The sequence below is a fragment of the Strix aluco genome, chromosome Z (genome assembly GCF_031877795.1).
Source record: "Strix aluco isolate bStrAlu1 chromosome Z, bStrAlu1.hap1, whole genome shotgun sequence".
In the NCBI taxonomy this organism is placed as follows: Eukaryota; Metazoa; Chordata; class Aves; order Strigiformes; family Strigidae; genus Strix; species Strix aluco.
In genome coordinates this window covers 76292048-76307199 of record NC_133971.1, presented here as the reverse complement: position 1 = coordinate 76307199, position 15152 = coordinate 76292048, and the positions used below count along the sequence as shown (strand labels likewise).

The 15152-nt window shown below is 35.7% G+C and overlaps 1 protein-coding gene across 1 annotated transcript in view; it reads right to left on the bottom strand.

The window, feature by feature from the left end:
* The window catches only part of SPEF2 (sperm flagellar 2), a 98329-nt gene that overhangs the window by 46709 nt on the left and 36468 nt on the right, over positions 1-15152 (bottom strand). The window contains exons 16-23 of the mRNA XM_074813669.1: positions 14863-15110; positions 13005-13113; positions 12048-12205; positions 9693-9832; positions 8093-8220; positions 7489-7627; positions 3302-3439; positions 677-837 (exon numbers count right to left, since the gene is read on the bottom strand). Coding sequence (XP_074669770.1) covers positions 677-837; positions 3302-3439; positions 7489-7627; positions 8093-8220; positions 9693-9832; positions 12048-12205; positions 13005-13113; positions 14863-15110 — 1221 coding nt within the window. The remainder of the gene's footprint in view (positions 1-676; positions 838-3301; positions 3440-7488; positions 7628-8092; positions 8221-9692; positions 9833-12047; positions 12206-13004; positions 13114-14862; positions 15111-15152) is intronic.

Genomic DNA, 15152 nt, shown 5'->3' with positions numbered 1-15152 from the left:
AAGCCACAAGCAGCCAGTTTCTCCAGAAGAATGCTGTGGGAAACGGTGTCAAAGGCCTTACTAAAGTCAAGGTAAACAACATCCACAGCCTTTCCCTCATCCAGTAAGCAGGTCGCCCTGTCGTCGAAGGAGATCGGGTTTGTCAAGCAGGACCTGCCTTTCATAAACCCATGCTGACTGGGCCTGACCATCTGGTTGTCCTGCATGTGTTATATGATGGTACTCAGGATGATCTGCTCCATCAGCTTCCCAGGCACCGAAGTCAAGCTGACAGGCCTGTCGTAACCCATTTAATTATGTTTGTTGGTGCTAATTTTAAATCCATTTATGTTCCATAATAATATTTAACTTAGTTGTGTGAGGGTCATGCTGAAAACTGTCAGCAACACAGAGGGAAGTAGGAAACACTTTTACAGCAGATTTCTTTCTAGGGCAGCATTTAAAGTGTTTTATAATTCGGACGTGCATTAGTGAAAATGAAATAGGTAAATCAGTAAAAAATCAGGGATAAATTAAACCTATGATTCAAGATTCATCAATTGACTGCAATCCCTAGTTAAAAATTCTTATTTCCCCATCCTTTGAAATCTAAGCACATATATTTCCACATACACTCACAAAGCTATCAGTGCACTCTATTTGTTGATATTTGCATAATTTAGTAATGCATTTCTACCTTCTTGATTTATTTTGATCTTCCTTCTGCTCTACACCAATAATATCTAACAATGGGATTCTAGTAAAATCTTGACGATCATCTGTTGGGATTTTTCCTTCCATTGCCCTGTAATAGTCATGAAGAAGTCTCTTTGTATCTTGGAAACGATCCACTTCAACCTCAGAAGAAAGGACAGAAAAATTGCAATTTAAAATAGGAAAGAACAAATTTATGTTACATTTTTAAATAGATGATAGCAGAAGCAATTCTAAATTCTAAGAGTTTGAGGGAGCGTAACAAATATATCCATATTTTTTTGAAAATTTATAGTGTATTCAACACATACATCTACTTGCATCTATAATGTCTTCACACTGGTATTTTTAAGGATTAATAAAAATTTTAGTTCTTAGAATAGGAAAAATTATACGCAATAAATAATGTTTGATGCATTAATTTTAATAACAATATATTTTGAGCTATATGTATTTCTATAGCAGCAAGTATACTAATACCAACAAATTATAGGCACCTTTTTGTTCAAAAGAAATAAAATCCTTAATAGCATAAAATAAGAAGGGTTAAGTGATGGAGAAAATTTTAAAATCCATTTGGTTTTTCTGGACCAAAGAAATCAACAGACTTTAAACACCTAAGTGTCTTGAAGACTTTTGTGTGAATCATCCTGGAAGAAATCAAGTATGATTCAAAAACCATTTAACACCTGTCATGTTTTGATTTATTGATACGATATGGTGTTTCTAACTGACAAAACAGTACTAAATATTCATGGGAAAATGCACAAAACCACAGTCACAAAACAAAGGATAAAACCTTTGTGGTGTAAACCAGCACTTATCCATAAGTTAAGGAGAAAATATCTTCTGGTATACCAGTGTGTACACAGAAAGGTGGAAAGAAATCTGATTAACGGCATTTATACAAATCTATGTGTAAATACAGTAACAGAGCCACCTGGGGAATATACGTAACTTCCCACAGAAAAACCCACAGATGCAGAGCTCAAGACCAAAGAAGCCTATTTTTGGCTGCTTCTCAAACAAAGCCATAATATAAAGATATAGTTATTATATTTTTAGTTCTGTAGTTTTAGCTTTAATTATTCATTTATTTTGGGGACTATATACTGACTAAAGAAAGTAAAAACTGTTTCCTTTGCATTTTTCTTCAGGAAAATAAAAGCTGTTAATGCACATATTTGTAATACATGTAGTTGTAATTTTAAATGGCTATTCTGCATATACACACAAGACAGATCAAACTAGACTCATAGTGAATCTCCTCTGGACTGCATCATACATGTCCATGAAATTCTGCTAGAAGTGAATTAGGATTGCAAAGTCAGACATGAATATAAAAGGAGAAAAATAAAAGATTTAAACTCAGCAATATTACTTTAATTTGGTTCCCTTATGCATATAATTCAAGATATATTTTTAAAATAGTCCTATAAATATCCTAATTACAGGATGAATGTGGTTCAGTCAGCAGTTATTTGATATTTTGACCTCTCTCTTTAGCCAGTGGCCTTAAGTCTTTATTTAGGGCATTATTTAGACTCTGAAAAGAGAGTTAATAATTTCCTTACAATAGCAACTGACTACTTCACAAACTTTCTTAAATTATCACAACATTCATATAAGAGAGTAGTTCCCTTGTTTATTAAACATATAAAATTACACATTTAAAGGGCAGGTAGCCCACCCTAAGCTGTTTAGGCCTGATTTTTCAGCCAAATTAGCACCACATGGCATGTGTTTAAGGCACTGTTTTCATTGTACTCTTTAAAGTGCCAAAACTGTCACAGAATGGTCACTCAGTTTACAGAAAAGCCTGTCTAGTCTAGTCCAGTTCAGTTCAGTTCAGCCCTAAACCAAATTTATGCACCTAAAACAGAACTCACAGCGGAATCTTACTTTACTTCAGGAACTGAAATAATTAATGATCAGGCTGAATGAGCAGAAAGGCTTAATGTTGGGGAGAGGAGAGCCAACTAATTGAAGATGGTCTCTTGAAAACTTTAAAATCACATGCTGGATTATGTTTGAATGGATTATCTCAAGAGCAACAAATGACATCACATTCTGTAGGTATCTACAGAATATTATTTCAGTCTGTAGGTAAAATTTCAAGCCACATTGGTGAAGTTAACAACTGAAATAATTTTGTGATATGGGGAATACAGGACAACCTTAGCAGCAAGTGGGTCTAGAATAGCAGTGAATTATGTACTTTGTAAATTAAAAGCAGATGTCAATATGATCACAGAAGAATAAACACCTCTAACATTCCTGTTACAAAACTCAGACAATTCACTGGACTGATAAAATTGCAAAAAGTAGCACTACACACCACAGATTGGAAGTCAGGGGAGGGTTGACAATACCGATGGTGTTTTTCTTAACCTTTTCTGTCTGCAAAACAATTACATATATGGAATGTCATCTACTTTTTGTCTCTTAACTTTCCAGATAAATTCAGAAGAGGCATGAACATTTGCTTATCTAATTCTCAATCCCTCACTTATTTGGAGCCAACCATATGAAATTTCTCTGAGGCTGACTATCCTCCAAATCTAAGTCATTGTCCTCTTCCATTGTAGACTCCATACTGGATCCATACCTGCATAAGTGAAAAGAAATGGTTCATTGCAATCCCACTATGATCTGGTAACCAGCCATCATTCATGATATCAGTACGTTCCCGCTCTGCTTCTTCCCTTCTGTTATCACAGATATCCCAGAGAAGATCTCTTAGGTCCTAAAACAAAAAATCAAATCTGAGAAATAACTATGAAAGAAAACTTGAATAGCTTTTTTAGATTTATTATTTAAAATTATATTTTTTGCATGTGCATAGGTCATCTTCCCATTTGGGACTTTTTCTTTACTGTTATAAATGTCAAAGCCTGGTCAGCAAGTCATGAGCTTACAGAAAGTAGCTTTATAAATGTGCCAGAGAGAAGAATACAAAGGTATGAGATGAATGTGTAGGCTGCCTTGCTTTCCTCAGGCAGAGAAGACCTATCTAAGCTAGACAAAGATGTGAGAATATGAATAGCTAAGCTTCCAACTGCATCAACAACTTTCCCCTTGAATGGTTTGCTAACTAATACACTTACAAGGAGAACACTCTAAGGGGATGTGCAATCTGAAAAATTGCAAGAAATTACGTTCAAGTTTTCTTCCAATTTGGATAGCTCCTTGCCATTTTTCTTTAATGTTGTTTATAACTAAGGGCTCTTCAACTACTGACTATATCTAATAGCAGCGCTATGTGGCTCACTGACAGCACTGAAGACCTATTAAGCATACAACATGCATGCAAACTCTCTGTTCCCCATTGCTGTCTCTGCCTGGAAATAGTGTGACAGACCCCTATATAATAAGGTGATGAAACAGAAGAGTGCTGTTCAATGCAGTGCTAAGGTAGGCTAAGATGAGCTGTCTCTCAGGCTCCAAGCAGTTCTACTCCACCTGACCTGTTTCTGTATAGAGAAAAGGTGTTCCAGACTACCAGCCCTGCAATAAGGAGCTTAGGCTTCAGGTGATAAGTGATTCCATATTCATCAGTTCTTGGTCTCAGAGTAGTACGTTCAGATCCCGTTTCTCTCCCCCCATCCAAAGACTTCAGACAAATCCAGTTGTCCTCTGTTGGACAAGAGCCACAGGGAAGCTGACAAATGAGTAATCCTTTGGCTACGTAACACATCAGTGATGCAATAGATAAGCCAAGGTGAAGTCTATCAGATATTCATGGTTGCTCATATTGTAGGATATCCACGTAAGGATAAGCTACTGAATAAAATAAGCATACAATTTATCTGTTTTGCAGTGGTGTGTTGACCTTGGCTGGCTGCTCTATCACTCCCCCTCTTCACAGGACAGGGGGAGAAACAATGGGTCAGGATAATGATAGGAAGATCGTTCATTACCATCATGTTCAAAACAGACTTGACTTGGGGAAATTAATTTATTGCCAACTAATAACAGAGCAGAATAATGAGAAATAGAACAAAACTAAAAACACCTTTCTCCCACCCTTCTTCTTCCCAGGTTCAACTTCACTCCTGACTCTTCTACCTCATTTCTCCCAAATGATGCAGAGAGGATGGGGAATGAGGGGTTGTGGTGAGTTCATTATGCATTGCCTCTGCCACTCCTTCCTCTTCATGCTCTTCCCTGGCTCCAGAGTCGGGTCCTTCTATGGGATACAGTCCTTCATGAACTTCTCCCACACGGGTCCTTCCCATGGGCTGCATTTCTCCAAGAACTCCAGTGTGGGTCCCTTCTATGGGTGCAGTCCTTCAGGATCGTACTGCTCCAGTGAGGGTCCTCCATGGGCCACAGGTCCTGCCAGAATACCTGCTCCTGTATGGGTTCCTCTCTACAGGCTGCAGTTCCTGCCAGGAGCCTGCTCTGGTGTGGGCTGTCCACAGGCTGCCTCTCCCTTCAGGGCATGTCTCCCTGCTCCAGCGTGGGGGCCCTCCACAGGCTGCCGTGTTGCTATCTGTTACACTGTGGTCCTCCATGTGCTACACCTGCAACACCATCATCTTCTCCACAGGCTGCAGGGGATTCTCTGCTCTGACACCTGGAACACCCTGGACACCTGGAAACACTCCTCATCCTTCTTCACTGACCTGGGTGACTGAATAGTTGTTTCTCTCACATTTTCTCACTCCTCTCTCACAGCTGCCATGCAGTGTTTTTTACCCTTTCTGAAATATGCTATCACAGAGGCACCACCACCATCACTGATCGGCTTAGCTTTGGCCAGCAGCAGGTATGTCTTGGAGCCTGCTGACAGTGGCTCTGTTCGACATGGGGGCAGCCCCTGATGTCTTCTCAAAGAATCCATCTCCAGAGATCCTCTGCTACCAAAACCTTGCCACATAAACCCAATACTGTACAAACAAAACAAACCGATATTTTGTACAAATTGATGTACAGCTCCTTCCAGTAACTTCCTGAGACATATATGGAGGAACATTTTCTTCTTTGTCCTCATGTTATTCAAGTAACAGTTTTGATCTCCTGTAAGCAGTGGAGATAACTGGAGAGGGAGACAGTGAGGTATCTTCCTCTGGGAGAAGCTAAAAGTGTATTTTACGTGTCTCTTTTCTCCCACCACTCTTTCTCTTTTCAAAGTGAAGCAGCTTCTCTTTCCAACTTTCCTTGCATGTAGGTGGGTGAAAAAAAGAAAAAATGGATGCATGTGCTAAGTACTTTCCTAGCTGGAACAAGAGAAATAGTGGGACCAAGTGACTGACCATGTTCAGTGACAGCAATGGAGTGAGAGGGAATTTGAAGAAACTGCTGAAAGACAGTGTAACAGAGATGGGCTGCTGAGGACATTTTACCCACAGTGATTCCGAGTTTGGCTCTTTAGGATGCCAAAGCCTTGACTGCTCTTTGGACTTTAGGCCTTCGAGGAATTTTTCACACATCATAAAATGGGGTGGAATTTTACATTTTCCAGTTGATACCAGAAATTTGGTTTTCAGGTTTCACAGCTGGCAGCTTCCAGTGTGGATAGCATTTCAGAAAGGGTCCACCTGAGATGACAGAGTTGAGCAGTCTGGGAAAGCTGAAATTGTTTGAGGAAAAACATTCCATGGATTATCACTCTTTTAGTTTCCTCTCTCCTTTTCTAGGATGACAGAACTCTCACACTCAAGGAGGTAAAATGGGCAGGGCTTAAAAGCATAGAGGAAGTATCATCTTCACATTCACCCACAGGTTTGGGATCCACAAGGACTAGGATGGGTCATTCAGAAACAGAAATTCTGGAAAGCATACATTTACTCCTTTTTTTACTGCCTTTACTTACTGTGCTTAGCCTTATCACAGTATCTGAGTCTCACTGCACGGGATTATCATCTCATTTTAACCTAATTTGAAATGGACAATGTCAGACATGGATTTCTGTTATGAGTGAAAGGACAAATATTGTAAATTTTAGCTTTCTAAAATATAGGACAGAGGGATTCCAGTCTTTTTATTATTCCATTTAGTAGAAATTAGGAATATGGATGATGATTTTTAAGTCCTCTACTTCATTCTATTGAAATAATGTTATAGAAAAGGAGGTCCAATGCTTTTTCCATCTCAGTGAATTCATCCATGATTCCACCACTGTTCCCTTCAACTAAAGGTGTTGCCAGCATTTTTTTCCTCTTTTTATGGGAGCACTTTCTGATATGATTTCAACTAAAAATCATGTCTGTTCTGAAATGGGAATCTAATAAATTCAAAGATAGCTCTACTTCCTGCCTAAGTTAAATCTGGCTCTGAACTTCTTAGGACCTTTAGTCTCATGGGTTTTTATGAAGAACTCTCAGGACATTTATGACCTAGCAAAGAACTACCTGAGTCAAAACATTTTGATGAAACTCTCTGTACTTTGTATGAATCAGTTTTAGAAAACATATATTACCATATATCATTTATGGAAAAAGTACATGACTGCCAAGATTTGTCAGAATGTGATGGAAATGTCCAAATTCATGAGTAAAATCACTGAAAACCATAAAACATAAAAAAAAAGAAAGCAAAGAAATATTTATTTTATAATGTGCCAGAATACCACAGTATAACCTAAAAAAAGAAGCAACACACAAGAAAGATATGGCCAAAAACCAGAGAAACAATTGTGAAGAACACTATGTAGAAGAGGAAGTGAAACAGCTTAAGAGGAGTGGTAAAAAGGAAAAAAATGTAAATAAATAGTATCATTCATGTTACATCAAATTTGTATACAATGAAATAATACTTTAGGGTATATTATAACTTTTGCCATTTACTTACAGTAACTCTTTGGTGTAGTTCTGCTTTTGTTTCCTCATCTTCTCTCAGGTCATCAGCAACTGAATTAAAGTCTGATTGCCACTGAGATACAAACTCCTGCTTAAGATCTGGATGCTTCAAACAATCTTGGAATTTTTTTCTGTAAATTATGGTAAAAATAATTTTGGTTTTAAAAGTGTGGTGGTTTAGTCCCTGCCGGGGTCTGAGACCACGCGGCCGCTGCCCCTCCCCCACAAAGGGAGTGAAATACAAAGCCCCGGGGCTGAGATAAGGAGAGGTTTAATACAACAGTGCAACAGCGATAAAACAAACAACAACAATAACAGTAACAGTGATAACAATGAACAGAGCAAGATATCTACCAATACAGCAGTGAGAACAGAGCGATGGCATAACACACGTGTTAATTGACTCTCTTGCGCTGCTGCGCTTTGGCGCCAGGACTTGACATCAGCATGGTATATGAATAACCCGGCTAGAGCTTCCCCCCACTGCTGGGGAAACTTAACCCTATCCTAGTTGAACCAGGACAAAAAGACCTAGAATGCCAGAGGGAAAATACAAAATACTAGAATTAATGTAATAAGCTACTATTTCTACTCACCTAATGTCTGCTAAGTGATCAATCACAGCATGCTGTTCATCCCTTAAACATCTAAGTATAGTTTTGATGGTACTCTTATATGCATTTTCTACCATTTCCCAGTAAGGTACTAAAAAATCAGGTATCTCCTGTGAATTTTTTAAAAACATCAGAATTAATTGATATATTTCTTGGTAACCCATTTGGCTGTAGCATTAGCAAATATAAGAAAGGTTATTTCATGAAATCAAATTACTGACTTTTTTCACTATGTATTTCTTTTGATTTACAACTGTTTGCAACTGATTACAGACACTGTACCAACATACAGTTTATCTTGTGCATTTCATTGGAAAAAAGTGTCAGTACTCAAAATGAATGGGAAATTCCAGCAGAACACTCCAGTATCTGTAGTTTTGGGTATACTCATAAACTAAGTGAAAATACTAAGTGAGTACTTAAGTATCAAAATTTGGTGGTAAACAACTGTTTATGCTGGTAAAAATCTAAGCTGACTGTCTAGTATTGCAAAAGTGACATTTGACTGCCTGTCATTAAATGCAAAATAAAGCCCATGGCCAAAGGAAACACGGTTCTATGCAAGCTAATTGCAGTCATGAAGGCAAAACTGGTAAAGGAATTACAGAAAAAAATACAAAGCATCATTATGCACCCTTTAAATCTACATTTCAAATACTGCATGCCATCCCAGCTCCCCATCTCAAAAAATTTACAGTTGAACTAGAACAGCCAGACAGAAGGGCAAGAATCATGACAACATATGAACTGCTCCACATGAGGATTTAAACAGATTATGACTGGATTGAAAAAGCAAGGCAACACTGAGCAAAATGAGGACGTAATAGATGCTCGTTACTTCTTAAATACCTTAAGAGGGTGATTATAAAATTATTATTCATTGTATCTCACAATAAAAGTAGAGTCATCAAATGACTCAAGTAAACAAGAGGTTTAAAGCAAAGAGACAGAAATACTTTTTCAGAATGAGCCTAATTATACAGGCTATGTCATGGAAATCAAAAAGTAAATTGCTTCAAAAAAAAAGCAACTAGACATAATCATGGAAGCAAAGTCTACGGAGAGCTACTAAACACGAAGATGCAGATATAAAGTCATCTCAGGGAACCCCTAAATTTCATGTTATTGGAAAGTAGGAAGATATCTTTGGGGAAAATATGTTAGAAAAAAGTATCCCAGGAGAAATATCAGTGCACACACTCCCCATTCTTACATTTTTTCTACAAGATCCACAACTGGCACTTGCCAGAGACAAGAAACTGACCTAGTAAGCCTATGCTAGTATTTCATAATATTAAAAAGTATTATTTTGGCATCCATGTGTTATTCTTCATCATTATTATGAAGAATTTAGAAAAATACAATGATCAAAATTTTAAAGTGTGTTCCTTTTTTTATATAGTTTAGTAGAAAGTTATTTGTATTTTTCAATATTTGTAATACAATACTAGTGTATCTTTCCTTGAAAAATATTGAATAAAACAACATGCAATGAGACAAAATGTTTAGGTATAATAAGCATAAAATACTGAGAAAAATATATACTTCGGTATCTAAGACTTTTAATCATGAATGAATGTACCTTGGGAAGTGGTTCATCTACATAAATCCATTCATCTGATCCTGGTTCAATTGGTGGTGGTGCCACAGGAATGGGAGGAAGCAGATCTTGACTTGTAACTGGTAAAAGCTTTTTTTCTGGTGATATTTCTTGAGCGGACCCTTGTATATGAATGTACAATTAATACCTTCAAATATATTTTATGTATCAATAAACAGAATTAGACATACTACTCTGACAAGTTCAAAGTAACAGAAAAGATTCAATATTTCAGTACTTAGGTGTTGTTCATCAAAAAATACACTAATCAAATCAGTGATGCCATAGTTATAAAATCACTTTCCAGTTAAGCAAATATTTTGCAGGACTGATACTTTTCTAAAACCATCACTAAAAGAGAAATAGGAAGACAATGAATCAGTATGTATGCATATGAAACAAATGGTAAAAAAACAGGTAAACAAAGGCCAGTAGTGTTGATGCAATTCTGAGATTCATTATAAATGTCATGATTTCAAGGATGCCCTGCTTATTTAAAGAACGGTTGTAAATATTTATAGCTTCCATGTTAGACTTCAGAATGAGTGAATCAAGAAAAACAAACACTGACGAAGACAAAAACAGATAAATTGAGCTAAATCTGGCCTACGATGGAAAATACACCTTTACTCTGAGGAGAAGCTGAGAAGTATGAAAGATCATGGACAGGAAAAAAGAAACAGAAAAGATCACGTGGTAGTGAAAGAAAGAGGTGAAAAACTAACACTGCTAACTTTTAGTATAGCAAAATAATACTAAATGTAGTTAGCAGCTTCAGAGCATGATTCAACCCTAGGATCTGAACTGACCTCTGGGAAGATTTCCGCATCACCTCAGTGACTACAGAAGGATTCTATAACTAGATTTTTAAGTTTACATTAATTAGGTGTTCAGAATCATGTTCATGAATTCTGGCCAGTTTTGTTGTGGATTAGAAAATATTCAAAGAAAATTAATAGGCTTGCATTAAACGTTAAACAAAACTGTTAGTTTTGTCTTTTTGTTTGAAAGAAGCTCAACATTTAAAGAATAGATGTGTTCTGTTTTACTTTAAATGTGACAAATCTGCCTCTGAAAACTCTGTCTTGCTAGGTGCTGCTAGGTGCTTCAATGGAAAAACTGCTGTCATTCTCCTGATTTAAGTTTATAACTGTTGGCCATATGAAATATTCCAACTACTTCAGCTTCTGCTAAATATTTTGAGAACCAGTCTCTGAATTTAGCTTTACCATGTCACTCCCAGAATGCTGCTGATGTCTGACTAATACATTCTCATACCTCTGTTCTGCTTGTATAAACCTAATAGTGAAGGACTGCTTGGAATCTATCAACATAAATATGAAATTAGGCATTATTAACAGACCACAGGGATTATTTCTCCACAGAGAGTAAAAAGTCCTTACAATACTTCTACAAGATAGCTGGATTCTAACCAGAAAACCTCCACTCTATTTGCATCAATAGGAATTTTGCCATTGATTCCAGCAGGGCTATGAAATATATCAAGCACAGAAAAAACCCAATTACAACCAGACAGTTCTTTAAAAATGCTCCATCTAGTTTTCTGTCAGGTGTGATATTTCCCAGAATTTTTCATGAACTGGAAAGCTTGTTCAGGAGCAATGGTCTCAACTCTGACTGTTAAGAGTGCTTTTCAAGCTAATACTTTTTTTAATTTGTTTTTTTTTTTTTTTGGTTTGGTGGTAGAAGATATATCAATACTCTCTTGTAATAATTACGAAGAAAAAATCTGCTTATTCAGAAGTTTACTAATCCTGGTTTACTTGATGTATTTTTTCTCCAGATATTTAATCTTTTTCTTTTTTTTTTAAATGATTCTTTCCTTTTGGGTGATTAAGAGGAAAAATGGAATAAAGATGCATCAAAACACATGTTAAAAACACTCCAATTTATCCGTAAAAGAATATATGTTGATAATGGCAAGTTAGTCTTTCTTATACCATTATGCTATCCCATATGGTGAAGATGCTAGTTGTAATATTTAAACCAGGAAGAAAGGACTGAATTTAGTAATCTTTTACTTCATGGAATTTTAATAGAACCAATTGAGACTTTCTTTCAAATATTTTAAAACTTTTTATCAAATGATCTTTACAATTATGTGAAATCGGTCTGTATCCTCTGAAAAGGTAAAAACACAACAGAACAGATCAGAGTTCTGGTGCAGTTATTACTAACTTACACATCCCCAAAGTCTTTCATGGCCGGTGAAAATGTATGTTTCTATATAGTTTTACATATTTATTATTAGTGTTAATTATAAATAACAAAGTCTTTTCTTACTGAATTGTAAAAAGTAAGAACAGGAAAACTTACTTCTATTCTGTTTTTTGTCAATTTGTTCCATTATAATTTCCTTCACTGCTTCACACACAAGACTTTCTTCTGTCTCTGCATTGATTTTCACTAGAATATTTTGATGGACTGAAAACCATTTCTCTAATTTTGGCCATGTGTCTAGAAAGCCTGAAATTCTACAAAAATCATATTAATGTATAAAATTAAAACCTAACTAATGAAAAATAAAACATTTTCCTGAATTAAGAAACAAAAGAAAAAGCAGACCACCTAATGTAATACTAAAACAAATCCAGGTAACATTTTTGGCAGAACAATACTCCACCCACACCAACCCTTCATTTTCAACATAGGAAAATTTTCAAAATCCTGCTGCTAACTAGACATATATTTCTTACTCTTTCTTATCACAAGCTAAACCTACTTTCTTTTATCACAACAATAATAATCAATAATATAGTAGTCTGAAATAGTTAATAGTATCAAATATTTAGTAACAAAACTTGTTCTTGATTTTGCTCTTTATGCAAAGTTAAACATCTAATCAAAACTAATTGTTTTTTATAAATGTAAAAGTGGAAAATACCATATTAGAAAATCCGTCTCTCAAATCAAGTGCATTTCACTCAAGGGCAGTCACATGATGTATGACATACCTCAGACATACGTATGCATAGATACATATATACACATATACATATACATATGGTTCATGCAATATATATATATATATGAAAAAAAAATTCTCCTTGGAAGAATACTTTGGAAAAGCAAAACACATTAACTCTTATAATCTAGGATTATATATGTTGTGCAAAAAATGAAAGTACCCTTTAGGGTCCACATTAGAGAAACTCCTAAGTAAATTCTGAACATTAGGCATCTCAGTATTATATGGATCACATATGAGATTCAAATTAATGACATGCCTAAACATCTGGCTGAAGCAACTTTTTTGTACTTCATAGAACATACCTATGTAGCACCTGGTCCCTGGCTAGGTCAATCTTCTCCTCTAGGATTTCAGCATCTGAATTTTGATTGTTGTCGTCCTGTTCAGTTTGAGATGACTTTGATTTATCTGCTGTGTGGAAAACAGCATATATTTGCATATATTGAAAAAGGCAATTATGCAGGTGGTTATTTGCCCAAAGTAAGATAATTATTAAAAGAAAAATTTCAGTATTCCTTGATCTTACATTTCTTCATTTAAAAATTGGGTTCCTAACTCCCTAAAAGAAAGGAAAACTCAGAGAAAACCATAGAAATTTAAAATTAAGCTGGAAAGGACCTGAAGACAGTGTCTTGCCTCTTCCTCTGTTTAAATGCATAGCCAATTATAGCACTAATATTTCCTGATGGATGCTTTGCAGTCACAGAAATCTCCAGTTGTAGAGAGGGAGCATTCCTGCAGGCGGACTATTACAGACTTATCTATTCTAAAAGTTAGAAGGTATTTTCACAGTCTAATCTGAATCTTCCTCGAAGTAACTACTCCTTTTCACAACAATGGGCAGATATTCCACTGCATTTGAAGACGGTATTCTCTCTTTCTGAGTCTTCTATAAATTAAAAAAAAACCCTTTAACTGGTAGAAATAAGCCATTTTTAATGGATTTTGGATTTTTTAATTATTCTTTTGACTCTATCACAACATTACATCTGATGAAATAAATTCTGTTTGGATTTCTGAGACTGTATCATTTATTATCACATTTTCAAAGTGTTTTGGCAACACAAGGTCTTTAAATGAATAAGAATTTCAAGTGTCTACATATTTATCTTCACCACATTTTTAGCAGAAGCTCTAATGATTTTGCCTCATCCTCACTCCTACCTATACATAAAAGCTAAAGGTAAATGATGCTTTAATTCAAGCCATATACCATGTAAGTGCTGCAGTGAAAACAATAGAGCGGAATTTCCTTATAATTTGGACATATGGGACATACTAATGAAAAGAACTTATGTTTCACCAAGGCGAGCAAGGGCAATTAAAAATGTATGGTCTAGAAGCAAAACAGTGCTCAAAAAGCTTTTGATGCCTTTGCCTTTGTTGGACAAAATTAACAATTTCTGATTGTTCACTGACTAACTGAAGATAAGACAAAGATAATAATTTATAGGGAATGAATGTTGGCACATCTCTTTGTTTATAATTTCCTTCATCCCTTTCCAAATGTATCTCCTGGAGAAAAATACTATTTACACACAGTCATTTGTAATAAGGCATATTTCTGCATCTGTTGTAACTTGTGTTTTTTGCAGCTGCTGTTTTATGTGGTATCTAACACCACCCATTGTGGTATCTCAGCTCCAGGGAGAATTCAGTATGAATAGAAACAAGCATATACACATGCACTTCCACATTTCTGATCTGCCTTTGACTGAAACAAATAAAAGTATTTGAAATAATCTGGAAGCATTCAAAGTGATAATGCACAATTAATGAAAGTGATACTGTGAGATGTAGAGAAATTGTGCAGTAATACTATTTTGCTTCCATAACTACAATTTACAGGTATATTTGGTAAATAATGTTTGGGATTAATGTGTTCCTTATACCTAGTCAGGTACTTTTAGACAGCTAAAGTTAAAAAGGGCCTTAAAAATGGAGAAGAAAACTGTCAAGAAATCTAAACAATTTCTAATTTCAGAATTGTCAGAGGAAAATAAATATATAATTTAGTGGTTTTTATTAAAATATGCAGCTTGCTACTATGTTGCAAAGCAGTCACAATTTAGTTATTTCAGTGTTGTATCAATCTTTATATTCTCCATACATCAGAATCTGCTTGTCATTTTACTTTGTTAAAAGTAGTTGGAAACTTACTCTTCAAGTTAGCCACACGTTTCAGCACCACAGTGTCTGAAACATCCAATAATACAGAAATATCAAATGCAGGTGAGGTAACAGGAGACTTGTTAGGGGCTCTGGGATCTGTAACAAGTGAAAGCTTTCCAGAATTTGCATCTTTTTCTTCTGGATCAATTCCTGTATAGGCTTTTTCAAATAGTTTTGCCTGATTAATTGTCATTGGAAACCCATCCACAATCCACCCCTTCTCTGGTGGTGTTTTGCTAAAAGTAAATGAAGAAGCAGAATTATACAGAGAATTGATA